The sequence below is a fragment of the Pezoporus occidentalis genome, unplaced genomic scaffold (genome assembly GCF_034315485.1).
Source record: "Pezoporus occidentalis ecotype Australia unplaced genomic scaffold, CSIRO_AGI_Poc_V1 ctg399, whole genome shotgun sequence".
In the NCBI taxonomy this organism is placed as follows: domain Eukaryota; kingdom Metazoa; phylum Chordata; class Aves; order Psittaciformes; family Psittacidae; genus Pezoporus; species Pezoporus occidentalis.
The window spans coordinates 100,984-125,779 of NW_026915723.1; the positions used below are offsets into that span (position 1 = coordinate 100,984).

Here is a 24,796-nt window from a genome sequence, read left to right on the forward strand (position 1 = left end):
TCTCCGCCAGCAGACAGCCGAGAGGCGGCTCCTCCCCAAGGCCGTGCTGCAGAGGTTGCTTTGCACTCCGCGGAGCACAGCGAGGTGCGATGCTGCCGCAGCAAACAGGGCAGCGAAACCAGGGGAGCTCAGCGGCGCTGAGCAAACGGCCGCAGTTCCCCTTTCAAGGGAGGAAATTTGCATCCAAAGCATCACGAACGCTTTAAGTGGGAGTTTCAAATGAATCCAGAGCAGATCCATGCCGCCAGCTTGTGTCTGTGACTGGAATCCCAGCCAGCAGCAGCCTGAGACCGCAGGGAGAGCCTCCCCTCGGTAAGAGGTGAGAGCTCCAGCTTGTAGCGCAGGGAAATAACGCGGAGCACAACATATGTGCAGGTAATCCCACACGAACAGGCCACAGCCATTAGTGCTAATTGGGGCTACCAGCCCCATGAGCCTGAGAATGAACAAGAATCCCAGAATCCCAGCCTGGTTTGGGATGGAAGCGACCTTAAAGCTCCTCCAGTTCCAACCCCTGCCACGGGCAGGGACCCCTTCCACTGGAGCAGCTTGCTCCAAGCCCGTGTCCAACCTGGTCTTGAACACTGCCAGGGATGGGGCAGCCACAGCTTCTCTGGGCACCCTGTGCCAGCGCCTCAGCACCCTCACAGGGGTGGAAGGTGGATATAAGGAAGAACTTCTTCCTTACATCCACCCTGCGCAAGCACTCGGTCTGCATCCTACTGCATCTCCCTGCATCCCACACAGACTGCCCCGGTGAATGCTCTCCATGCCTTTGGTAAGCACTGCAGCTAACTTTGCACAGCAGCTCCTCAGGGTGCTGCTGCCGTGGGGCTGGGTTTCCCCATGCTGCTGCAACGCTGCGCTGAGCTTACCGCAGGCACACGGCCTGGGAAGCATGGATTGAAGGGGAAGGGAGCAAACTATGGGCCAGGCTTTAACCCCTCTGGGGCTTGGACCAGCCTAAGACAACTGTGCCCTGCACAGACAAGCCTTAGCGGTGGTGAGCAGCGGTGTGAGCAAGGAGCCTACAGCTTAATTCAACCAAATCAAGGTTATCTTAAAGCTGTGTCTGTGCCGGAATCACAAGAAGCCTTTGCAGCCAAGCACTGACAGGGCCAGGTTAACCCGGCAGAGGTAAAGCCAGGGCCAAGAGCATCACCTGCAAGCTGGAAGCAGCCTCTCCAGGCAATCAGCTCCCCAAGAGCTGCCCCAGAACCCTGCTGCTCCCCAGCCCTGAAGCCAAGAGACCCCGAGGGGGCACTTGCACCTCCAAGGGGAGCCTTTGTAAGGCTGCAGGATCCATTTGCAGCCTCAGCGGGTGCTGCCAGTGGCATGTTTGGTCTGTGAGTGCCATCTACAGGGTTCCCCATTGCCCGGGCCCTCACCTGCCCGCTCCAATGGAAGCCCCTGCCAAGAACAAGGTTAAACCATGCAGCAAATGCAGCCACTTGCCTCCCGTGGGGCAGGAGAGCAGGGACACGGGGAACCCGGCTTCTCACTTCTTCAGTGCCACTCATCTGCACAGCTAAGCCTCCACAGCCACCCTCCTTCACGAGATGGGTGGAAAGCAGATGTTAGTGCCAGGGAACATCCTTCATTTGATTCAGGCGTTAGTTCTTTGGACTGAAGAGCCAAGATATCCTCATCAGGCTCCCAAATAAGGAAAACGTAACTTGGTTCTCCTGTTGCAGAGAGGCTGGGATCACCCTTGTAGGGATTTTACTGAAGTCTTCTGTACAAGAGAAGGGATTAATGTCCCACAGGGAGGGAGGAAAGGGAGGAGATGCTGGGAAACCGAAACCAACCCTGAGATGACTGGCGAAGGTGAGCAGCAGGCAGTGAGAGACGTGCGGCCCCAACACACAGGGCAGGTTGATGGTGCAACTGCTGCCAAGCTCAGGCAGAGGGAGCTTCCACGACGGCACCAGCCCCACAGAACCACAGAGGGAGCAGGTGAAGGGAATGCTTTATTCCACTTGTGTCAGGATACAGGAGGGGGGGATGCTGTAAACCATGGTAAACCAAGCAATCGATGCAGGGCTGGTTGCTATTCAGAAGTAAAGCAGCAACTGAAGCAGGAGGCGAAAGACTCGCTCCCCCCTTCCCGGGAGCACAGGCAACACGATGCACTCAGGAGCTGCTTTATTGACTCCTTGGCAAGCTGCTCAGGCCACGGGTCCCTCTCCCAGCGCAGCAGATCCCGTGTCCAAGGGAAACAAAACAGGAGCACGTTATTAGCACCAGAGAGCCGATGCTCAACTCACGCTCAGTCAATCTCATTAACCTCAGCAGACGGTGCAGTCGATTTGCCTCGCAGCTCAGTATCAACAGCAGAGGATTCGATGCAGCTTTCCAAGAAGATCAGAGGGGCAATTACATAAACTTAAGAGATGAGGCTTTGGCTTTACACGATTGGCATTGTTTCAAGTGAACCCTGCAGCTGTCACTTGTGACACACACAGGCTGGTGACTGCAGCATCGTCCTCATCACCCCGTGCCCATCAGCTCTGACAGCCTTTTGGCACTATTGCCCGGAGCCCTGCACACGCCAAAGTCCCCTCCTGGCCCCCCCAGCTCACTCTGGAGGAAGAAAAGGAGCTGGTGAGGCATCAGCCTGCCCAGGGACAGGCACACGCTGCTCTGAGCAGTGCTGTGTGTTCACACAGGCACAGCCCTGCAGCCACGCAGCTCCCGGAGCGGAGCTGCCCTGCATGCTCAAGAGCACACCTGTGTCTGTGAGCACACGTGTGTTTGTTTGCCTCCATGTATTTAAACCTAGCCTGGAATGCTACTGGAAGATCCAACTGTTGCAGAGACCTACGAGGCTATCAATGCCTGTATTAAATACACATAAAGTACCTAAAACTATCACCCAAGTAACTACTCAGCTGCTCTCTTCTTACAGGAACAATGAGAGGCTTTAAAAGCCACTCTCATTAGCAAGATCAACCCCTCCCAAAAGAGCCTGCACTGATTCCCATGGGCTGTTCCACCGCTGGGAGGAAAAGCTGCTCCGACAGCTCTGATTTATTCTTCCAGGAGGCATGGAGCAGCAATACCAAGCAACAGACTTGTCCTCAAAGGAGCCTCGCATCTGTGATCAGCATCTTTGTCTTCTCCTCTGAGAAAATGCCTTTAAGGATACTTTAGAACGGAGCAGGAATGCAAGGTCCTGGCCTGCAAAGAGCAAATCCAGAACCAGGCCTCCAGGGTTCAGGATGCTTCAGGGGAAAATGAAAACAGCCACACAGGGGCATTGATGACAGCTCAAACCAGGCTCCAGACAAAACAGGATCAGAGCAGAAGTGACAGCAATGCTACGCTATAGCCCCACCATCACATTTTTCCTCTCTACCCTTTAGACTCTGAAGAACTGTGTCCCCTGGGCTGGCAGATCCTCCATTACCACGTGCATACACAGCATCAAAATCCAGACCTCATTATGTGCTCTGGCTCATTCCTTCCACACCTTTCCCTGCTCCAATTCTAAATTATCTATTACAGCCAACTCAAATTCTAGCAAAATCACGTTCGCGCCAGGACCTGCGGCTCCAGGTCTCCTCTTATCAAAATCACCCAAATTTTAACACTAAAGAGAAATCATCCACTCCTGCGAGGTAAGGAAAAGGCCAAACTGCAACCCCCCCACCTGTCTAACAAGGAGCAGAGCCTAAAGAATGATCAAGCTCATTGCCTCAGGTAAAGAAAGGCCAAGGAAGGGCAGCCAAAAGGCTGAGCAGGGCCATGGCAGTGGGCTGAAGGAGAGCCAGGCTGACCCAGCTCTGGCACAGAGCCCTCAGCTCGGCACAGGGAGCTTGAAGAGGCAGAGAAAGCGATCAGCACGTGCACAGGCCTGCCGGGCTATGCAGGATCAAGGAAGACACGTTACCCCGAATCAAACACATCAGCTCTCTGATCACCCAAGGGGTAGCAATGGCCAGATTTAGCCATTACTCCATCCTCACAGAGGAACGCAGCGAACGCTTTCATCTCTGCATCGGCTAAACAAGCAGAAAGTACCTAAAAGAGGCATGAAAGGATATAAATGATATGAAATTAGGGCACATCCAGGTGCTGTGTTCACATGACAGCTAAAATACTAAAAATATATATATATATTTAAAATCTTTGCACGTGTGCAAGACAGCATCTGAGTGATGCTTCTCCAGGAAACCTCACCCACTGCACAGAGAAACGCTGCCCCTCACACCGGAGAGCACCAGGATCACACATCACTCCCTCAACCACGGCAGGAGGGGCCTCAGAGCACCAGAGACCCCCCTGCAGAACCGCCCTTGCTGTTTGGTTAAGGACAGCTCTTTCTGCTAAGGTTTGTCCCCTTACGTACAGAGGATTTGCTAGCTAAAAGGAAGGAACCATTACTCCAAAGCTTTCTCAAACTTCATCTCAAAGGCGAGGTCAATGAGGGAACTCCCTGACCTGCAGGGTAACTCCCTTGGGTTCTCCTAACAAAGGCACTACCAGTTTTGGGTGGGGTGGGACCTGAGGATACAGGTCTGCAGTACCCATAGTTTTCAAGGGTGGGCCTTCCCTTCAAGCTTAAAATATGCCCTAAACAGGAGCACTGAGCAAGCAGTTTCACCATTGTAGCAGCAGCTCCACCTAACAATGACCTTCTAACACATTCACATTTGGTCCTGGACTCTAAGAACCCAAACACCAACAGGATGGGCTGCACAGAAACATCCCAGTTTCCTGGGCGGACACTGGAACACAGCGTGAGTACCAGCAAATGGAGTGAAACCCCAGTACCCTTCAAGAAGAGAGTCATTCCGAGCCAGGGTTGTCTTGGTTTAAGAATCACAACCTGCAGGGGTCTGGGTCCTGTTTTTCCAGCCATCAGATGCTCAGAGACAGGTCACTCATCACACCAGCAGTGAAGGCGCCCGAGCCAAACTGTAGGGCTCCAGCTCTTCCTCAGGTGATCACAGAGAGAGCAGCTCAGCATCCCGCAGCTTGGTCCACGTCACAGCCCAAGGGAGCTGGGCAGAACAGTCTGAACACCCCACAAGCCTGATTCCTCTTTTGGGGACCTGCTCCTCGGGGCTAAGTGGCACCTTTTGCTTGTAAACATGTCTTTGTAAACTCATGTCATGACCTGGGACTACCTCATGTAACTGCTCACCCTGCAACTAGAAGCAAATCGATGCATTTAACTCATACTTGGAACTGACAGGACACTGTCCACACCCAGTACTAGTGTAACAGACAACAGGAGTTCTCCCAGCTCCTACCAGATCAGAGTTGACTACAGAGACGCTTCCAAAAGAAGTAACCTAATGCTGCATGAAGGAACAAGGATCAGCCTGTAAAGGAACCCACTTGCCTGATACATCAAGCTGACTGCCACAGTAAGTAGAGAGGGACGTGAGCACCTATAAAACACACAGCTGCAGCACTTGAGTCCAGAGTGGAAAGATTACAAAGGCTGAGCATCCATCCGGGAGTCACGTTCTCCTCAGCACCTCCCTATGCAGGTAACAGCACCCAAGGCAGCATCACTTCGCTTGCAGCTCCACCTTTCCCTAAAAATGCGTGTGAAGAAAACAGGTTTGGTCCCCTTTCCCCCACCCCAGCTATGGAAGTGTTTGGACTGTTCGTTAATAGTCATTTGAAGCAAAGATAGAAAACAAAGCTCGAGCACTGGTGATCCCGCTGGACTTGCAGCCCCTTGGTCAGTCTGTGCCGTTGGTCCCAAATCACCTGGGAAGAAGAAGAAGACACCCAGCATCAGTGTGAGCAGGGAGAGCGTGGCAGATCACTACCGACCTCACGACAGCTGGGGGAGCTGAGGGGCCAGGCAGCCAGCACACCCGGGCAAGGTTCCTCCTCAGCCTCAAACACCTGCCAGAGAAACCCGACGGGTGTCATCCAGGGGCTGAAATCACAGCACTGGGAAAGCAGGAATGGATGCCTCAACGGCACCGGGAGGTTTAGCTTAGGGGAAGTTCTTGTATTGGGAAAACAAGGAGGTTTTGTTTTCCTGTCTCAGCTTGGACACACGGGCTCTGTCCCTCCTAGGGGCCAGCTGAACACAAAGCAGTGCTCCAAACAACCCGGAGCACGTCCCTTTCAGCACACTTGGTCACACAGACGAAGAAAGGCGAGATGAAGCCTGTGTGCCAACACAGGCAGACCACACACACACACAGAAGTGTTAATTTATGCAGCTCTGGTTACAGGATCTGTGCCAAAGCTCCCACGTCCATAGGAAAGGAGCTTTAGCCCCTTGGGAGGAGGAGAGAAACGCACAAACCAGGCGCTTACCGCTGCAGGTTCCTCATCTCAAACACCGTGTCCTCGTCGCTGTCGAGCGAGCCCATCTCCGTGTTCTCGTCGTAGCTCGACAGGAGCCCGTATTTCTTCCGCTGAGGTTTCTTCAACCTGAAATGAGTTTTTCGCTCGTTTCTGGCTCCCTCTGACCTAGGGCTGGGGAACACAGAGCGCAGGGTGAGGGAAACGGGGCCTAAATGAACTGGGCTGGGAGGCGTTTCATGGCTGCTAATGACCTGCGGTAATTAACAGCGCTGTAAGTTCATAGCAGCGCTTCTCACCCCCGCTGCAAAGGGGATGCGCAGGGAAGCAAAGCTCCGGCCCGGCAGGAGGAGGAGGGAGGGGGAACCCAAAGCAAACGGGGCTCGGCCGCGGGGCCCCGGGAAGGGGACCGAGCCAAGGCGGGGCTGTTCCCCGGGCCGGGCCGCACTCACCGGAACGCCCGCAGGAGGAAATAAAGCGCGGCGAGAGCCGAGAGGGCGCTGAGCACATAAACCGCCCGCTTCAGCACCGGCAGCCCCGACCCCGGCAGCAGCCCTGACCCTGGCGGGCGCCGCGCTCCCGGCGATGGGCTCGGCTGCGTGCCGTTACCCGCGGCCGCCCGGGTGGCGCCCGTGGCGTTGTTCGGGCCCGGGCTGGGCGGAGGAGCGGCCCGGCCGCCGTGCGACAGCGGCAGGAGGAGGAGGACGAGGAGGAAGAGGAGGCAGAGGGGCTCCGGCCGCAGCATGGCCGGGCCGGGCGCCGTGGAGCGGAGCCTCGGCGGGGCGGGCGCAGGAAGGCGGCGGGACGGTGCCGCGCAGCGCAGGCCCCGGCCGGCCCCGGCGGAGCCGCACGCCGCGTTCCGGGGCAGCGCCGTTCCGGGCCGGCCCAGCCGCAGGCCGCGACCGACCGGGCTCCGCTCCGCTCCGCCTCCGAGGGCGGCCGCTCCCCGCTCAGCGCCGCCGCTCCCAGCGTTTCTAAGCCCGCACAGCGGCTCCGGGGTCTCAGCCACCGCTTGGCTGCGAGCTCCCCCGAGGAAGCAAACGGCGTTTTGTATAGGAACGGTGTCCCCCCCCTCCGCAGATGTCGCGACAGGCTCCGGCCCCTTCACCCCGCATGCAGCCCCGTATCCCGGCTCCCTCAACCCACCCGGCGCCACGACGAGCACTGCCAAAAAGCAGCGGGTCGCTGTCGATGGTTTCTGCCTGCGTTTAAGCACCCGGTCTCAAGGAAGGGCTTTCAAATAGCACTTGGTGTTTCCAGCTTGAATTTGATTCAACACCCGGCTGGCAAAGGATTCTCATGTTGTGATATAATCCTCCAGTACCATGCACATCCCCATGCTGGACACAGCAGCCAAAATGTGGTGCCTGTTTTTTTTTTTTTTAAATCCCGTTCATTCAGGTAATTTGAAAAAGGTTAAAAAAAAAGGTTTGAGGAAGGAAGCTCCATAATCATTCCCATTCCATAGACACAAGCAGCCCCAGGGCTCTCATAGTCCCGATGGCTCTAAAGCAGCAAGACCCCTGCTCGCCACCATGCAAATTCCTTTTCGCCTGGGACTCCCCAGCAAGATAAAAGCATCTCTTAATGAGAGCACAAGGTTTTAAAGCTGCTTTACCACTTAATTAGTTTATTTATACCAGCCAAGCATCCCGCACCTCCATCACTGCTGCCTGCTCAGGGGAGCTGACTCAAGGAACAGAGCAGGAGCAGCAGCTACACCTCAGCAGGCTGGCAAGCCCCAGCCTGCCTCAATAACCAGGCTTTAGAGCCCGGAGAACACACCATCAACTCTGCCCTTCAAACACCCTGCAGCACTCGTTGGCATTGTCACCAGACCCATGTGATGTCTCCCAAGTCACTCGAGCTGTACGAGCAGGCTTCTTTGCGTAACACACTATTAAGAGTGTCCTCCAAGCAGGGCAAAGCACAACCAAAAGCCAGAGAGGCAACAGTAAAAAGGGGGAAAGGCAGGGTAAAGCAATCAACTGCTCTTTCAACACAAAAAAAAGGTGGGCAGGGTAGCAAAGACCATCAGAACCCCTCCTCCTGGCCTACAATACCAGGGCAGCCTCCTGCCCCATTCTCTTTAAAGCTGCCTAAAACACATTCACAGCCACCAGCCTCTCTGGCAGCATAAATCCTCATTACTGAGCTGCCAAGTTTTCAGGTTTGAGCTGAGAACAAGACCTCTCTGTTTCCTGAGCATCAGGTCACAGAGTGGCTCTGGCAGGTCTCACTCTCATTTTGGAGCCCCATGCCAGGCCATCAGCAATTAAGTCATCTAAGCTGCTACCTCTGCGAGCAGCAGAAACACATCTGAGCTTTCATCAGCAGAACTTCAACTGCTCCGATGCATGGGGAAGGAAATCATTATCCAAACTCAAAAAATAGATTTAGCACTTAAGTGCAAATTACTTTTGTATTTTCTACCATTTCAAGTGGAAGATCAGCCTCTGTTCTACAAACACCAGCTCCTTGTTCATGTGACTTCTCAGTCAACAGCTCCCTTCAACAACTGAAGCTCTGCAGACGCACAACCTTCACGTAATGAAGGTTGAGATGCAATTGACTTTCTTCCCCAAACTTGCCCTTGCAGGTGCTCTCCGTTCACCCCCCCAACCAAAACAGCACAGGTTTCATTTTGTATTTTTAACTGGGCTATACACCAGATACCCAGATCCTCTTTTACACCTGGGCCACATCCAATATTCCTGTGTTTTCCCCACAAAAGCACTATGGAGATTCATGTTTTTTTTCCACATTCCAGTATTTTATTCCAGCTTAACTAATTGCCTTGTTCCATTGATCTATATAAAAAGACCAGATACACCCCTGCTCCAAGCTCTTCACCTCTCCAGTCAGTGGCCATTCTTCTGGGTCTTCTGATAAATTTCATTGCTGCAATGAAATGAAGACATAGAATTTAAAGGGAGACATAAACCCATGGAAATTTTCACCTAAAAAAACACCAGTCTTGACATCACCACTAAGAGAAACGGGGAGAACCTGCTGGTTCAGGCAAAGGGACTGAAGAGACCTTACCTGGGTGGCAAACTCCCATGCTGGTCCCGATTCCTCAGAACGAAGGCTCTCCTTTCCTCAAATCCCCACTCGGCTTCAGTGTTGAGTATCCCTCCTCTCTTCAGCCTGCCAAAGCAAAGGTGCATTAATAGAGGTATCAGCTGGAGACTTCACATTGCCACCCGCCTCCCCCAGCACGAGTCACATCAGATACAAGGGTTTCACAAGCCATTCGCTGAACCCATCACACCACAGAAGCACAGTCTGGGAAAACTGTTCCGGGCTGGCTGATGCCTTGGACACACCAGCCAATGTATCATTTGATCCCTAAGCAGAGAGTTAACCACTTTGACATGGCTGCTTAGGAGGTGTGGGCTATGGGAAAAAGTTAATGGCAACAAGTAGGATGGCAAAGAAAGCTACAATTAAAGTGAGCAACTTAATGAAGTCTAGAAAGATTCTCAATAGATGAACACATATCGAGTCAGGGAATTCATTTCCCATCTTGCTTCCATACCTACTAGCAAGACATGACTGCATGCCCATCTCTGATCTGTGGAACCGAAGTTGTGCCACAAGCCAAAGGTTGCATACGGCATGGGTTACAATTTTTCCCTCAGTTGACCAAAATTGCCAAAGGAATATTTCACAGGTACATTAGACTTTCAAATGAGCTCTCAACAAGAGGAAGGATGCGGACATGAGCAAAAGGAGTTACCTCGAATTACAGGACTATTTCCACATATGAACTAGCCAAGAGAGCAGCTTTCGTCTCAGAGGTTTCTGTTGGAGGCACAACACTTCTTTTCTCCAAGGACACTGCAGTTTTCATATGCTAGCAAAGAATTCTTAGAACTTGTAAGGCAATGACAAAGCTACCTAATCACGGCAATTTACCTACCAGTGAACACTTTTCAAGTTCCTACCGAGTCCAGTTACTAAAGGACTGATTCTTTACTACAGCTTGTCAATGTAGGCTACTTCAGCATTAAGGAAACATCAATCATCCTACCTAACACTGGCATTCCCTCAGCTGCTGACTTAGGCTTTGAGTGCTGAAGCATCCAACAGCATGTGCTTTCAGTCCTCGTATGTGAAAGTATGTTCAATTCACATGTCAAGACCGATTCAGATTAGAATCTAGCAGCTGGTCAATAACTCTGGCTTGCTCTTACACTGCCACTTGCTTCTCCTCTGACATCCTCTACTAAAGACTGTTCTTTTGTCTTCAAGGATTGTGTTGTGCAATGAAATGTACATGTCAGGAGCAGAGTTCATTTCAGACGGTCTTTTAATAGGCTTCGTAAAGCCAAAGAAAACTGTATACAAGAATCCTTTACCACTTCAAATACAATATCAATGGAATATGCATATTTCTTCCAGTAAAAAAGGACAATATAAATAAACATTTTCAAGAACCTCTTTTATGGTAAGTTTGCAAGTCTATTTCTGGGTAATTTACATCATTACAACAGTAAAAATACCGTTATGCAGGTTGAACATACAAGCAAGTTTCTCTTTAGATATATCAAGGTGGTTTGCCTTCCAATCTGTACCCAGGCTGCATTCCTACCTTGCTACACTAAAGGAATGTTACAAAAGACGAAGGTAATGCACTTAAAAAAAAGGTAAGTCCACAGCTTGTTCAGCTTCCAGTGAACATTGAATTAAAGGTCCTTTCTATCTCAAAAGAAACTGAATGGGGGCCCCAACTTCACCACTTACAAAAGAGAAAAAACCTTGGCTCATCATGGGAGGGCAAAATAAAACGTGAAGTGCTTTCAAAAAAAGATTAAAAACACTTGAAAGCCGAGCTTTCTTAAAAGGAAAGTCTAATCAGACCATCTCGTATCAGAAGCTGTCAGGCTGTGTTTGACAAGATTCAAACTGATAATACTACAAAAGTGGAAATACAAGTAGATGTACTACACAATAACCATTTCAGCGAAGCTCCAAAAATCTTTATAAATACAGCCATTGGAAGGACGATCTTGAGTCAGGAAGGATTTTTACTCGTTGTGTGTAGCTGAGGACAAGAAGCAGGCACAATTGTAAAGGCACTGAAGCATAGACAAGTTCCAGCATTTTACTCCCTTGCATTATTTCAGAAGCTAGTGCTAGTGGGCTACATCGCAAGAGAACTTCCCCCACCCTTGATTAAAGTTTGTTAGGGCATCTGAGTTTTGTCTTTAGTCTCAAGCTTGAGGAATGTATTTTAAAAGCTCCCTTTGCCTTAGATCCAAGCAACTCCTACACATGCATTACAAATTAGAAACTTAACTGGCACAACCACGTCCAAAGCCTGACAGATTGGTTCTTACGGGCAAGAACAGCAATAGCGGTACAGTCCGACTGAGCATCTCCAGACTCAAAAGTACAGGGTCAGAAGGTTTAGAGTTCCTACAGCAAACGTACTTGTCATTCCCATTTGAACCAGGGCTTACCGTAACTGTCATAGCTGTCTCTGTATGATCCTCCTGATGACCTGTCTCCATAGCCACCTTGACTCCTGCTGTGAGAAACATTCACCCGCTTTATATTTGCTCAACTGCTCCTGGAGCCTACTGACACATATGCCCACGAGGCAATGAGCTTAAAGAGCTTTGCAACAGCCCACTAGCACGTGGGATGACTTTACCTGCTATTATAGTAGTCTCTGGAGCCATTATATCCCCCACTTCTGGAATCAAATCTGCTTCCGCCATAGCCTCTGTCACCACCACCTTGAACAAACACAGGTCACGGGTTTCTAAGCATCCTGACAACCACCACCACTGCCCCCCACGCCTCAAGTGATCCACGTCCACTCACCTCTGGAGAAGCCACGGCCCCGACCTCTGCCCCCACGGAAAAAGCCTCTGCCCCCAGAAGAGCCCCCTCTGTAGCCGCGGGATCTGTTCTCTGATGATTTCCCAGCCTGATCAACTCTGATCTGTCGTCCATCTACAGACTGGCAGACAGAAAATACACCAATTTAGTATTTAAACAGCAAAAAACATATACAATGAGTTACACGCTTTTACTACCAGCTATGCAGTATCCAATGCTACTAGTTCTTACAATGGTTTTATTTCACACTGATTAATTAATCCAGATGCACAATTAATGCTTCAGGTATATACAGGTATTCCTATAAAGCTGCGTTATTTTTTAGTCACATAAGTGAAGTTGCACAACTTTAGTAACTTGTAATTAAACTGTGTTCATCTGTTCTTCTACATAACCCTCATGCTTCTCTTAGTATGCTATAGGAAACAAAGAAGCTGCTCCAAAGCCTCCTTACCTTCCCATTCATGGCCATCATCGCATCTTTAGCGTCATCTATGTTTTCAAAAGTGACAAAGCCAAAACCTCTGGACCTCTGAGTCTCTCTGTCTTTCACCACAACAACTACAAAGAGAGTAAGCAAGAAAAACCAAAGCCATGAGCACCAGTGCAACGAGACAAAACGGGTGAGAACACCCAGCTGGATGCTGCAGCCTTACCTTCAGAGATCTGTCCGTATTTAGAGAAGACCTGCTCCAGCGACTGCTCGTTGGTGTCAAAACTCAGCCCTCCGACAAAGAGCTTTCCCTCATCTGATGCCATTCTGACCTGCGGAGCCAAGAGCCCGAATTAAATACTCCCACAAAGCTGGAACGGTTTGCAACAGCCTCGCACCGGGCACACGCTCCACCTCCACGGAAGCAGCGATTTATGTTACAGGAAAGAGCCCACACACCGGCCCGGGACCCGCGGCCAGCGGAGCCTCGGCCCAGACGAGGCCCGGGCCAGGGCCCTGAGGCCGCTCCGGCCCCGCCGCTCCCCGCGGGGGTCCCAGCGCCGGGCCCGCTCCCCGGGTCCCACGGCGCATGCGCGCCCCACAGCGCCAGCACCGCCCCTCACGTCCCGCCCACCGGCGCAGGCGCACTCCACCGCCCCTCCTCCCGCCAGCCGCCATTTTGCACGGTGGAGGTTTGTCGCCATTTTGTTTCCGAAGGAGCGCTCCGGCCCTCCCGGCCCCTTCTCCTGCCCGGCAAGGAGCCGGGATAGCTCCGCCGGGCTCCCCGCACGTCCCGGATCACAGCCACGCCGCCGGGCGGGCGCCATGCCCGGACTGCCCCGGGGACCAAGCCCTGCACGCCTAAGACACGTTTGCTTTCGCTCCAGCACTCCGAGCGGCCCGGCCCAGCCCGGCCGCAGCCCGCGGGCGCCTTACCGGTGCCCTGGCGCAGCAGCGTCCACGCAGCACTTCAAAGCCTCAACGCGATGTGCGGAGGGGCCGGCGGGGCGGTGGCTTATATACGGCGGCGCTTTTCCCCGCCCACCTCGTGAATATGCAGATTAGCCCCGCGGCGGGGCGGGGCGAGTGACGACGCCAAAGCGCTGCCGCCGCTGCGCCTCCTGGTTGGGCCGGAGCTCGTTAATATTCATGAGCGCGGCGGGGGGCGAGGGGCGGGGGGCGCGGGCACAAAACCGCAGCTTCCTTCCCAAGGCCCCGCCTCCCTCGTGTGGGCGGGGCGCGGAGGGCGGCGCCGATTGGCTGGGAGCGCGGAAGCCATTGGCGGGGAGAGCCCCTGTGAGAAGGAAGGAAGTGGAGGCAGCTGATTGGCTGCCGCGGCTCCCGGGGGGCGTGTCCGCGCTGCCCCAGTTTCGCGCCCTTCGCGGCAATGCGGTGGCTGCTGCAGACAAAGGGGCCGCCTGAGGGGACGCCGCCATCTTGGGCCCGCTCTCCCCGCGGCCCCCGGCCGGTCCTGCCGCCGCCGGCGGGGCTCTCGCACCGCACCGCGACTCCGCGCTCCCCTCCTCGGAGCGAGGCGGTCGGGGCAGGTTGTCCCCACGTCTCCCTAGGACTTGGCTACCAGAGCGTGGCTCCCTGGCATGGCGGCCGGTCCCCTTGTGAGAGCAGGCCCATGGCCGCGTCTTCTGCCCCAGAGCTTCCCGGGGCGGCTCCGCTCCCTGCTGCAGGTCTGCCTTGTCCCAGCTCCTCTAGCAGCGGGGCAGCCAGACCAGAGAATGCACAGCTTCTTCGCTGGTTCCAAAGCATAAAGTTGGGGGGGGTAGCAATAATAAAACTCCTTTGCTCAGCCCATTAATAAATAGTAACAAGGGGTGTGTTTTTCTAAGGTAAGGATGTCCTCAGCATTAAAAGCTTCCTTATTGAAAGGGAAAACTGTGGCAAAACTGAACACAAGGGACAGGTTCAGAAAGCCGTAAAAATAAAGCTTTTTCCAGTTGTTCCCTGCAATCACTATAGAAAACGTAAAACTGGTTTAAAACAGTTGTGTTTTATCTGACAGGAGGAAACCCAGCAGAGGAAGCGTGGGCAGGAGCTGGGGGAAAGGAAGAGACCAAGGTTGGACGGGGCCCGGAGGTCACCGCTGTGCCTGTAAGCGGCCTTCCCGGCGAGCAGCGGGATGTGCAGCCCAAGCTCCTTCCCCCTATGGAGCTGTTCCTGGTCGGAGCAGGGTGGCACGGAGTAATCAGCGCTGCTGGAGGTGCCGAGAGCAGGGCTCTGGGGGTGTGCAGATAACGCCATGCGTTTCCTAAGCCAGCGCTGACAGAGACCGCAGTGAAACACGAAGGCTTCTGCCCGCTGTTGTTCTGGGAAAGCCACCGGTGCCCTTGTGCAGCCCAGAGCAAGGAAATGGGGCTTTTCCTCTCTCTTTTGTTATTTTAACCTGTCTGCATCTAGCGCCTGGGGTCTCCAGGAAAAGGGTTGTTTTGGACACAAACATTGTATAGTCATTATGAAATGCAGAGGAATCTCGGTATCACACTCTGCCCCAATTACAGCTGTTTACACACAAAAAGAGGGGTTTCGTTCCTCCTCAGTACAGTTCTCACCACACCACCCGGTTCTGTGTTACAGTGCTACAGGGCCAGCACGTGCAAACCAGTCTTGATGAAGTACCAACCAATATTGCTTCCCTGCTGTGATAAACCTTAATGACTTTCTGGTCCTGAGAGCAAATGAACAACTATATACATTTATGTAGATAAACTTTTAAGTCCCTTCCAACCCAAACCAATGTAAGATAAAACTGAGTGTATCCGCTATGTTTTGCAGTAAAAGGAGAAGAAAAGGTTCACCACTCAGTGTTAGAGCCCTTAAAACCCAGGTGAAACTGTGTAAGAAGAATTTCTGCTTCCAGATTTGAGGAGAGTTCTTTGGTTTCAAACTCTGGGTTTGAATTACTGAGTATGCCTGGGATGGGTTTTAATTCCACCTACTTCTCCATGGTCCATCACCCAAGGAGGAGCAAGGAGGCTCCTCTGCCACTGCAGGCTGCAAATCAGGTTTTGCCCTTCGAGAAGCGAGAGGAGAGCCCAGCGCTGAGCTCACCTCCCTGGTGCTTGGATTAGGTCAGAGACACTTCAATGGGAGCATTTGTGGTCCACGATGAGGGTGCATGAAGTGACCTTGATGCACGGTGCCATTTCCCAAGCGCACTGAGGATGAGGATGGCCACCCTGGGATGCTGGTGGGGAGGAACGGTGCCACCAGCCTGCTCCAGAGACCATCCCTGCTGCAAACGTGAAGGCACAAAGATGGGTTTTAACCGACTTGAACTCCTCATGCAAAGCCAATGCAGGTCCCTGTTGATGCCTTGTTAACCTTCCTGGTTTGCCCAAAGCCACGTAGCCACCGAGCCCCAGCTGCTCTGCTGCCTGCATGTGCTCCATGTTCGGGCATCACGTTCCTCCCCCTGCGCCTAAGCACAGCAGCAGGACCACCCCTCCTGCAAGCAGCAGCAGCAGCAGAGCGGCGAGCACTAACCACAGAGCCAACCCTTTGTGTTTGCTGGGATCGCAGGGAACAAGGGAACGTGATGCTGGACTCAGCCAGGGGGTCCCCCCAGCCTCCATCCAAATCTATGGCTCTGTCCTGGCTTCCCTGCAGGGTCAGCCTTGTGCCACGAACCGGAGCAGCCTCCGCAGCAGGGGAACACCAGCAAGAGCACGCACGGTCTCGTTGCCAAGCCTTGGACCTGGCAGCACCAGGGAAATACTGAGCCAGTCCGGAGTTTGGGAACTATCAGTCCCAAAGCCCGCAGGAACAAGACTGTTCCCTTCCCTCTTACCACTTTCCCTAAGGGAGTTGCTTTTCCAGCTTTGCAGTCTGAGAAACAAAACCCCTGACGCAATCGCGCCGTTGCCATGGCAGGAAGCGCCGCGCTCCCCTCTGTGAGTTACCATGACCAGGAATTACCGGTTGTAGGACAAAGCCATCGCGAGCAAAGGGGTCGGGGACACAGCGAGGTGAGCAGGAGGGGATGCCCAAACCTGAGCACTGGGAAATGAGTTCTGCTCTTGATCCGTGCTGGTGAGAGCTCAGCTGCTGTCATTCCCAACTTTAGCTCTTCCCATTGTCTTGAGCCATCCCCTTGCAATGAGTGACCACCTCATATCCAGGGCCCCGATCTCCATTGCTCCATCCCTGTCCTTTACACCAGCAAAGACCGAACCTAGAGCAGGTACAAAGTAGTCTCACCTTGTTTTACATTAGCACACACTTCACAGGGGACAGGTACCCACATGTGGCAGGAGGAGGCTGGGCTGCAGACAGGGATGTATGGACCCAGACAGATCCACAGACCCAGAAGGCATCACCAGCAGCAACCCCAGCTGCTGCTCAGTGGTACCTCACCAGTCTGGAGCTGGTGATGGGGAAGGCAGAGGCCACGCTGAGGGGCTTCATCTGCAATAGCTGCTGGGGTGGAGAGGAGAAAGAGCCTGACTCAGAGCCCCAGCATGACGCTCCATTCTTCCTGGGAGAGGAACTGGGACTGGGAATGCTGGTGCACCCAGGCTGAGGTTGGGAAGGGATTTGGGGCTGGGAATATGTGTGCACCCGGGCTGAGGTTGGGAAAAGATTTGGGCCTGGGAATGCCGGTGCACCTGGGCTGAGGTAGGGAAGGGTTTTGGGGCTAGGAATGCCAGGGCACCCGGGCTGAGGTTAGGAAGGGATTTGGAGCTGGGGATACCGGTGCACCCAGGCTGAGGTTAGGAGGATGGTGAAAATAGAATGCAGTAACCAAGGAGACCATGTAAATGGCTTGGCTCTGAGAAGCCGTTTTATCAGGGACTGATGCTGTGCTTCTCAGCCACATCATGGAAAAGTAAATCCTCTGTTGTCACACCATCAATACCTGCCCAAATAGAGCCAAAATTTAGAACCAGCTGAACACAAGAGCTGCTTTCACACCTAAAAACCTGCAGGCAGCAGCAAGGGCTGTGCCATCTCCTCAGCTCATACTGCTGTTCCCACGTCGAGGATCCATCCATAGCCCAAACTCCTGCTCAGCCACAGCATTGCCCACATCCCCTGGCCCTGCCTCTGTCCCCAGATGTACCTTGGGGACGTTTGGCTGCTTCTCACCAGCACAGAGCCGGGATTCACATGTGGGTCCAAGTGGCTGGTTCTGCCATCCTGGCTGGAAGAGCACATGAAACCCATGCCATTGACAGCTCCACGCAGCGAGAACAGCCTCGGATCAGCCACCGACTCGGGGTCCACAAAGAGCTGCTCAGCCTCCCTCAATCGTGTCCCCACACCTCTGGAGGGCTGAAGCATGTGGGATTTGTACCCTTTTCCTGCAGCACCATCAGTGCTGGTTACACAGCGGTGCTTTACCAGCATAAAGCCTTTCACCTCCCGGCTGTGCCGTGGTGACTCGGTTTGATGCAGCAGCACCCATGGGATCCCCGAAAACCCATGTGGGGATCTGCCTCAGCACCTACAGGGCTCTGTAGGTGGGATCTCCCCCTGCATCCGCATCTGCCAGGATCAGAACACGGCCACTCTGGTGTGGAAAAGGCAGCAGCAGGCAGAGACGTGTGTTTCTCTCTCCCACCTTCACTCCTGTCAACCTACCAGATGTATTAAGGACTCATCTGGGTTATATAAGCTCTCATTAATCATCATCTAAGAGTATTTGCAGCATAGGAGTTCTTAAGGTCAAGAGATGCTACCCAAGGACACGACAAACACGCTTCCACTGCACGAACACTGAGTGACCTTGCAGGACAGAGGGCTGGGGATGCAGGGGGGGTTTTATCCACGGTCTGCCGGGGAGGGAGCTGCCAGAACACCCCATCGCTCCCATCACACACGCTGGTGCCATGGGAAATGGGAGCTTTCCCACTCCCTGGGTCCCCTCCATGCACAACTCACACTGCAGCTCCCCCTGCACAAGGGCCCCAGGGCCCCCGCTTCCCTCTGCTCACAGCGAGTCCCCATGTGCTGCCGTTTCCCTGCCCTAGGGAATGTAAATCACCTTGGGACTGCAGAGGAGCTGCTTTCCTGCTGCCGACACCCGGAGCAGCCGCGGCTGCAGAACCCCCCCGAGCTGCAGCATCGGCAAATCTGCCTGCCCAGAAGGCTCCCCTCGCCTCGCATGAGCTCATCCTGCTCCGTCCCCCATCGGTGCCTCCCCGCTCCGCGCCAGCAGCGCCCAGGCTGTAACCCAACCTCTCCCTCTGTGCTGCAGGGGAGGAATGAGAAACGACAGCGGAGCAGATTCTTGGCTGTCTGGGTCACTCTCTCCCCTCTCCTGAAGCTCCAACTCATGCGATTCCTTCCCCCCCCCCTTAAGGCGGGGAAATGAGTCGGGAAAGTTCCCCCGAGAGCTGATCTGAATGAAGGCAAGTAGAGGCAACGTTCCTGCCTCCAGCAGCACCGCGCCTGCCCGGGGAGCCCTGTGCGTGCAGGGAAAGGCAGGATTCCGGCGTTGCACAGCAATTCCCAGAGCAAGGAGCTTTTGGGGGAGCTCAACTCCGGAGCCCCTTCCTCCCCGTATCGCTGCCCAGGAGGAGATGGGCACCATCAACCTGCCGTCGGGGCAGGCTGAAGGGAGAGATGGGCTGCAGCCCCCCTGTGCTGAGCTCCCCGCTGCCACGTCCCAGGCACGTTGTCCTGTTCTGCGCTGGAAACCCTCCCGCAGGCCATTCCAATGCTGATGCCGCAGCCTCATGCTGCCCCAGGCAGCTGAGGTCTCCCCAGCATCGCTGCCGCGCTGGGAGCAGGACGTGACCTGCTTCCCAACACAGCGCGATGGAGCACGGGGCCGAGCAGCAACAGGGACCACCAGGACAGAAACCAACCCCGCTCCTCCCGCTGCTTTAACAGCCCACAAACGAGCACAAGTGATGCTGCTCAGTTCCCTCCCAGCTGCAGATCTGGTCCCAGCTGCAGGCAGGTTGGGGGTATTTCACATTCAGTTGCGTTTCTGCAGCTTCCCCTTGGCCCTGCGAGGCTGGGGGGAGCCCGCAGGGGGGTGCCCAGGAGGGGATGCAAAGGGGGGCCCATGTGGAATGTCGGAGGGGAGCAGCCCTCCTGGGTGCTGGGGCGCTGCGGGCAGGGCTGAGCCGGGGGGTTATGGCTGGGGTGAGTGGGGGGTACAGCGGGTGCTTCCCTCCCGCAGCGCCCGTGGTTCTGAACAAGCAGCGCAGCGGCGAGATCCGGGAAGCGGCGGCCGCGGTTCCTGTTTTACACCCACAGCTCCCGCACAGGGGCCGGCTGCGGGCAGGGCGCTGCCGGGAGTACCGGGGCGGCGGGGGGGGTGCACAGGCTCTGCAGGGCCCCAGGACGCACCGAGCCCCTCAGCGCAGCTGGGTGGGCAGCGGGGGGGGTGAAGTGTTTGCATGCACCGAGCTGTGCTCAGCCGCTGCTGCCCCCTGCCCTGCCCCGCGGCACCCAAGACCTGCCCCATGCTGGTGCCTTTGCAGCCCGGACCCCTGCCCTGTCTGGTGTGGGGCTGCGGATGGGTGAGACCGTGCCGGTGCCCAAGCACCGTGCCCAGCCCCATAGCGGCTGCCGAGGGGCTCGGTGGAGCTGGGGCTGAGCCGCATGCGGCCGGGCAACGCTGGCGGATGCTGTGGGGCTCGGTGGGAGCACCGGCTGCTTCCCCGCACCAACCCGTGCCCTAGAGCACCCGGGACCCAGGGGAACGGGGGTGCAGCGTGTCCCGGCTGGCCGGTGCTAGCTCGCAGCTCCGCCACCGTCCGCCTGGGTCCCTGTGGGTTGGGGAGCCAGCGGGGAGCGGAGCGATGCTCCATCAGCAGCCCTGGTACCCCAGAGGATATCCCCCAGCCCTGGTGGCCGTCCCTGTCCCCGGGGGGCCCTGCGCCCATGGGTGCCTGTGGCACCGGAGGGTGCTGAGCACTGCCGTGGCGGTGGCAGCAGAGGGCAGCCACGCTACACGCACGGCACCGATCCTGCCCACCCGGCACCACACGTGGGTGCACACGCGTGTACCCCGTGGTGCCACGGCTGCGCTGTGCTCAGTGCAACCCCTGCTGTGGGGTCCTGCCCGCGTCCTGTCCCCCGTCCCCCCCCAGCTCCTGAACGCGAATGGGGCTTATCCTGGCACCCAGCGCCTCCTGCAGCACCCCACAGTCCTGCCGCAGGGTGGCTCAGGACTTGGGGCACCAGCAGCATGGGCAAGAGCCCATGTCGGCAGGGTCGAACACATGTGACACACGGCACACGGGTGTGCAAACACGTGTGTAAACCGGTGCCACCGGAGCCACCGCCGTGCAGCGGGTGACAGCGCACGCTCCTCCCGTCCCGCAGTGACCGTCTGCTTCGGGATGAATCACACAGTCCCCGTGCCTCAGTTTCCCCACTGGGGCTGGTGGCCCCAGGGCACTTGTGCACGACAGCAACCAGACGGTGCCGGGGGGTGCCCGTCTGCCTGTGCAGCCCCCGGCTGGGCTCCCGGACCCCCCCAGCCCTGCACGCTCAGCACATGCACTCAGCTTTGCACACGTGTGCACACGCAGGGCACACACGCCAGTCTTTGCATGTGTGTGTACACGCAGACACTCGTGCACACCCACACCTCAGCTGCTGCACACACAGGCACGCACGCTGCCCGGCTGGCACCCTCACTGCACACACGTGTGCAACCACATGTGCGTGCAATCACATGCGTGCACCCTCACACATATGTGCAATCACGCGCGTGCACTCACACACGTGCACTCACATGCGTGCGCACGCACACACGTGCAATCACACGCATGCACACACACACGTGCAATCACACACACACCCACATGCACTCACACGCGTGCACCCGCACACACACATGCAATCACACACATGCACACACACATGTGCATTCACACGTGCAATCACACACATGCGCGCACACACACGTGCACTCACATACACGTGCAATCACACACGTGCACTCACACACATGTGCGCTCACACACACACGTGCAATCACACACATGCACACACACATGTGCACTCACACACACACGTGCAATCACACACATGCACACACACATGTGCACTCACACACACACGTGCAATCACACACATGCACACACACATGTGCACTCACACACACACACGTGCAATCACATGTGCTATCACACACATGCGCACACACACACATGCACACACACATGTGAACTCACACGTGCAATCACACACATGCACACACACACGTGCACTCACGCACACACACGTGCAATCACACACGCGCACACACACATGTGTGCGCACACACGTGCAATCACACACATGCACACACACATGTGCGCGCACACACACGTGCAATCACATGTGCTATCACACACATGCGCACACACACACATGCACACACACGTGCACTCACACACATGTGCAATCACACACATGCACACACACATGTGAACTCACACACGTGCAATCACACACATGCATACACACACATGTACACACACACATGTGCGCTCACACACACACGTGCTATCACACACGTGCACTCACACACACGTGCTATCACACACATGTGCACTCACACACACGTGCAATCACACACATGCATACACACACGTACACACACACATGTGTGCTCACACACACACACACCCGTGCAATCACACCCGTGCACACACTCACACGCGTGCACCCGCACACAGCCGTGCACACTCAGACATCCCCGCCCGGCCCCTCAGCATCTCTGCCCCCCCCCCCCCCCCCCCGCAGCGTCTCCGTGGCAACGCTCCAGATTTATCAATGGAGACTGCGGGAAAAGGCTCCGGGAGAGGCGGGAAGGGGGCGGGGGGTCCCCGGGAGCCGGGGGGGGGGGACGGAGGGGGGGATCATTGGGGGCCGGGGAGCTGGGTGCGCTCTGTGCTCTTGCACACGCGTGTGCAAGGGGAGCTCTCCCTCAGCCTGGGGGGGGCCAGGGCTGGGTCCCCCCCTCCTGGGGAAGTGCTGCGGGTGCTTCGCACACAGGCGTGAGTCAGGGGCTCCTGTTCCTGCTCTGCCCCTGACTCAGCGCCGTGCCTCAGGCAGGACACGGCCGAGCCCCACGCTCAGCCGCGGGGAAGGGGAAGCGTGAGGAAGGCGAAGGGGAAGCGTGAGCAATGGGAAGTGGTGCAGAGATCCCCCGGGGCAGCACCCACGAGCGGCCCCAGGGCTCACACCTCTGCCTCAGTTTCCCTTTTGCCCCTTCTCTGTTAAGACCCAAGGGTTTCCTGTGCAAGCCCTGGGGGACACTGATGTGGGCACCCCGATCCCACCAGCACCAGCCCTGGCAGTTGCTCCGCTCGAGAACGCCCATTGAGCACCCAGTTGACCCTGCAGAAGGGCATCAGCGTTTCATGCATGAGCACACTGCTCCGTCATGAGTGCACCATCAGGCTGAGCACGAGCACAGGATGCATCCGCACGCGGGCACGCGCTCAGCACCATGCATGATCGTTCACGTGCCCAATCACTCCATGCACGAACATGCAATTGCCTCCCACATGACACATGCGTGAGCACTCGGTTAACATGATCTGTGTGTGAGAGGAGCAGAGCCGGGGCAGACAGGAGCCACCCACAGCCTGCACCCACCTCTCATCCCATCACCTTCATCAGCCTTCAGATGGGGCTCTCCCTCCTCTATGAGGTGCCCAGACGCTGCGGGGATGGGCCCGGCTGCCCCCACCCTGCACCCGGCAGGGACGTTCCCCGCAGGCGCTTCCAGGAAGGGCTGTACAGGAGATGGGGATGTCGGGTTCACACCAGCTCAGCGCTTTCACAGCGCTCAGCAGTTCCATCACACCCGGCCCATCACATGCCTGCTCACACACACGGGCCCTCGGCCAAACCCACAACACAGTGCAGAGAAGAGCAAAAAAGGAGGGGGGGAAAAAAGCACTAAAAGAATCCAGTGAGCGGATGACCCTTTTCCCAGCCGCACCACAAAACATTCCTGACATTTGAGTTGCGCCGGCGAGGGCCCACAAAGGGCCCTGGGGCACGCATGGGGCTTGCTGGCGGTGATAAAGCCTGTGCTGGGGTTGAAGTGCTCGCAGCCCCATGCACTGCCTCTGCCCCAGGACCGCAGGAAGCACTTTTTGGGCTGAGAATGGACAAAACTGGGAGCAGAGACAGGATGCACAGGTCAGGGGATGCATTCTGGGGACCGGGAGCAGCCGGAGCCAGGCACAGGGTACCCAGGCGGTCAGGCCGCAGCGTGGGTTGGTGCGATTGCACATGGTTGGGTTTTACAACCCGGGGCCAAGGGAGAGGCTGCTCGGCCCCAGCCCAGGTGAGCCTGGACCTGGGAAATCCCCGGCTGCTGGAGCCAAGGCGCCGGCCCGGCACCGGCCACTGCAGCTCCAGGGAGAAAAGCAGGTTTAGGGATGCCCGGCACCACCAGCGCCCGGTCACCCCTGCGCCCAGCAGCATCCTGTGCCCACCGGGCACCGGCAGCGCTTCCCCTCCCGGCAGAGGCTGGGATCCCGGCTGCCAGCCCAGGAAAGCTCTTTGCTGTGCCTGGAAACCTGCTGGCTTCTGAAAACTGGGTTTGGAAAGAACCCCTCACCTGGGGACAGCGGCAGGGCCGTGCCGAGCACCAGCAGCGGTCGTGCCGCTGCGCTCCAACACTCTGTTAATCACAGCCTGGATCAGCTATTCCATGATTTTGCTGGGATCGATGCTGGGCTGGCAGCCCTGTAATTAACTGACTCAGCCTCTTTACCCGTCACAACCCTTGGCCCAGCGTTGCTTTTTCCCCAGCCCTGGAAGTCCCCGGTGCCGTGGCCAGCAGTCGCACACGGTGCTTGGTGCTGTGCTCTGCCCCGGCTCCCAGCCAGCTCCTCGGCTGCTTTGAGGTCAACCAGCTCCAGCAGCCACTGCCCTCGGTCCCCCTGTCCCTGTTGGCCTGGTACGAGCCCTGCTGCACCTTCCCCAGGCACATGCCCTCAGATGCACCAGCCGCCACCGCTGCTGCTGCTGCTTGATGCTGCCAGTGCCCAGCCTGGCGCTGGCTCTGTCCTGGCTCCCTCCTGGAGCAGCCTCTGCGTCCCAGCCAAGCAGCCACCCCAAGCATCACCCCAGCAGAGCCCCTCAGGACCCTCCAGCCACACAACTGGCTTGTATGAAGCATGCATGAAGCTCCTGGTGGGAGCCTGGGGTCCCTCTGTGCCCATCCCGGATGCCAGCTCAGCACCGCTGGTGGGTGCCATGGAGCCTCTCGAGGCATCTCCTCGGGATTGAGCTCCCTGGGTGTACTCA

At 56.1% G+C, this 24,796-nt stretch overlaps 2 protein-coding genes across 8 annotated transcripts; both read right to left on the minus strand.

The window, feature by feature from the left end:
- Nucleotides 1-5,157: 5,157 nt before the first annotated feature.
- FAM174C (family with sequence similarity 174 member C) lies at nucleotides 5,158-7,112 on the minus strand. 2 transcript variants are annotated; one of them, XM_062632781.1, is made up of 3 exons: nucleotides 6,732-7,112; nucleotides 6,292-6,408; nucleotides 5,158-5,727 (listed from the first exon to the last, which is right to left on the minus strand). In XM_062632781.1, the coding sequence occupies exons 1-3, from the start codon at nucleotides 7,022-7,024 to the stop codon at nucleotides 5,724-5,726; spliced, it is 414 nt and encodes a 137-aa protein (XP_062488765.1). In that variant the 5' UTR covers nucleotides 7,025-7,112; the 3' UTR covers nucleotides 5,158-5,723. The 2 variants fall into 2 exon arrangements, with proteins under 2 accessions (XP_062488765.1, XP_062488764.1); XM_062632780.1 differs by having other exon boundaries at nucleotides 6,292-6,453.
- A 1,918-nt stretch (nucleotides 7,113-9,030) lies between these two features.
- On the minus strand, nucleotides 9,031-13,648 carry CIRBP (cold inducible RNA binding protein). 6 transcript variants are annotated; one of them, XR_009967425.1, is made up of 8 exons: nucleotides 13,502-13,648; nucleotides 12,789-12,897; nucleotides 12,587-12,693; nucleotides 12,115-12,253; nucleotides 11,942-12,026; nucleotides 11,748-11,812; nucleotides 9,325-9,429; nucleotides 9,031-9,180 (listed from the first exon to the last, which is right to left on the minus strand). XR_009967425.1 is itself a non-coding variant. In XM_062632784.1 (7 exons), the coding sequence occupies exons 2-7, from the start codon at nucleotides 12,889-12,891 to the stop codon at nucleotides 11,313-11,315; spliced, it is 519 nt and encodes a 172-aa protein (XP_062488768.1). In that variant the 5' UTR covers nucleotides 12,892-12,897; nucleotides 13,502-13,648; the 3' UTR covers nucleotides 10,577-11,312. The 6 variants fall into 6 exon arrangements, 4 of the variants coding, with proteins under 4 accessions (XP_062488768.1, XP_062488769.1, XP_062488767.1 ...); XR_009967424.1 differs by having other exon boundaries at nucleotides 11,748-11,815; XM_062632784.1 differs by lacking the exons at nucleotides 9,031-9,180; nucleotides 9,325-9,429 and adding an exon at nucleotides 10,577-11,329 and having other exon boundaries at nucleotides 11,748-11,815.
- Between the last annotated feature and the right edge of the window lie 11,148 nt (nucleotides 13,649-24,796).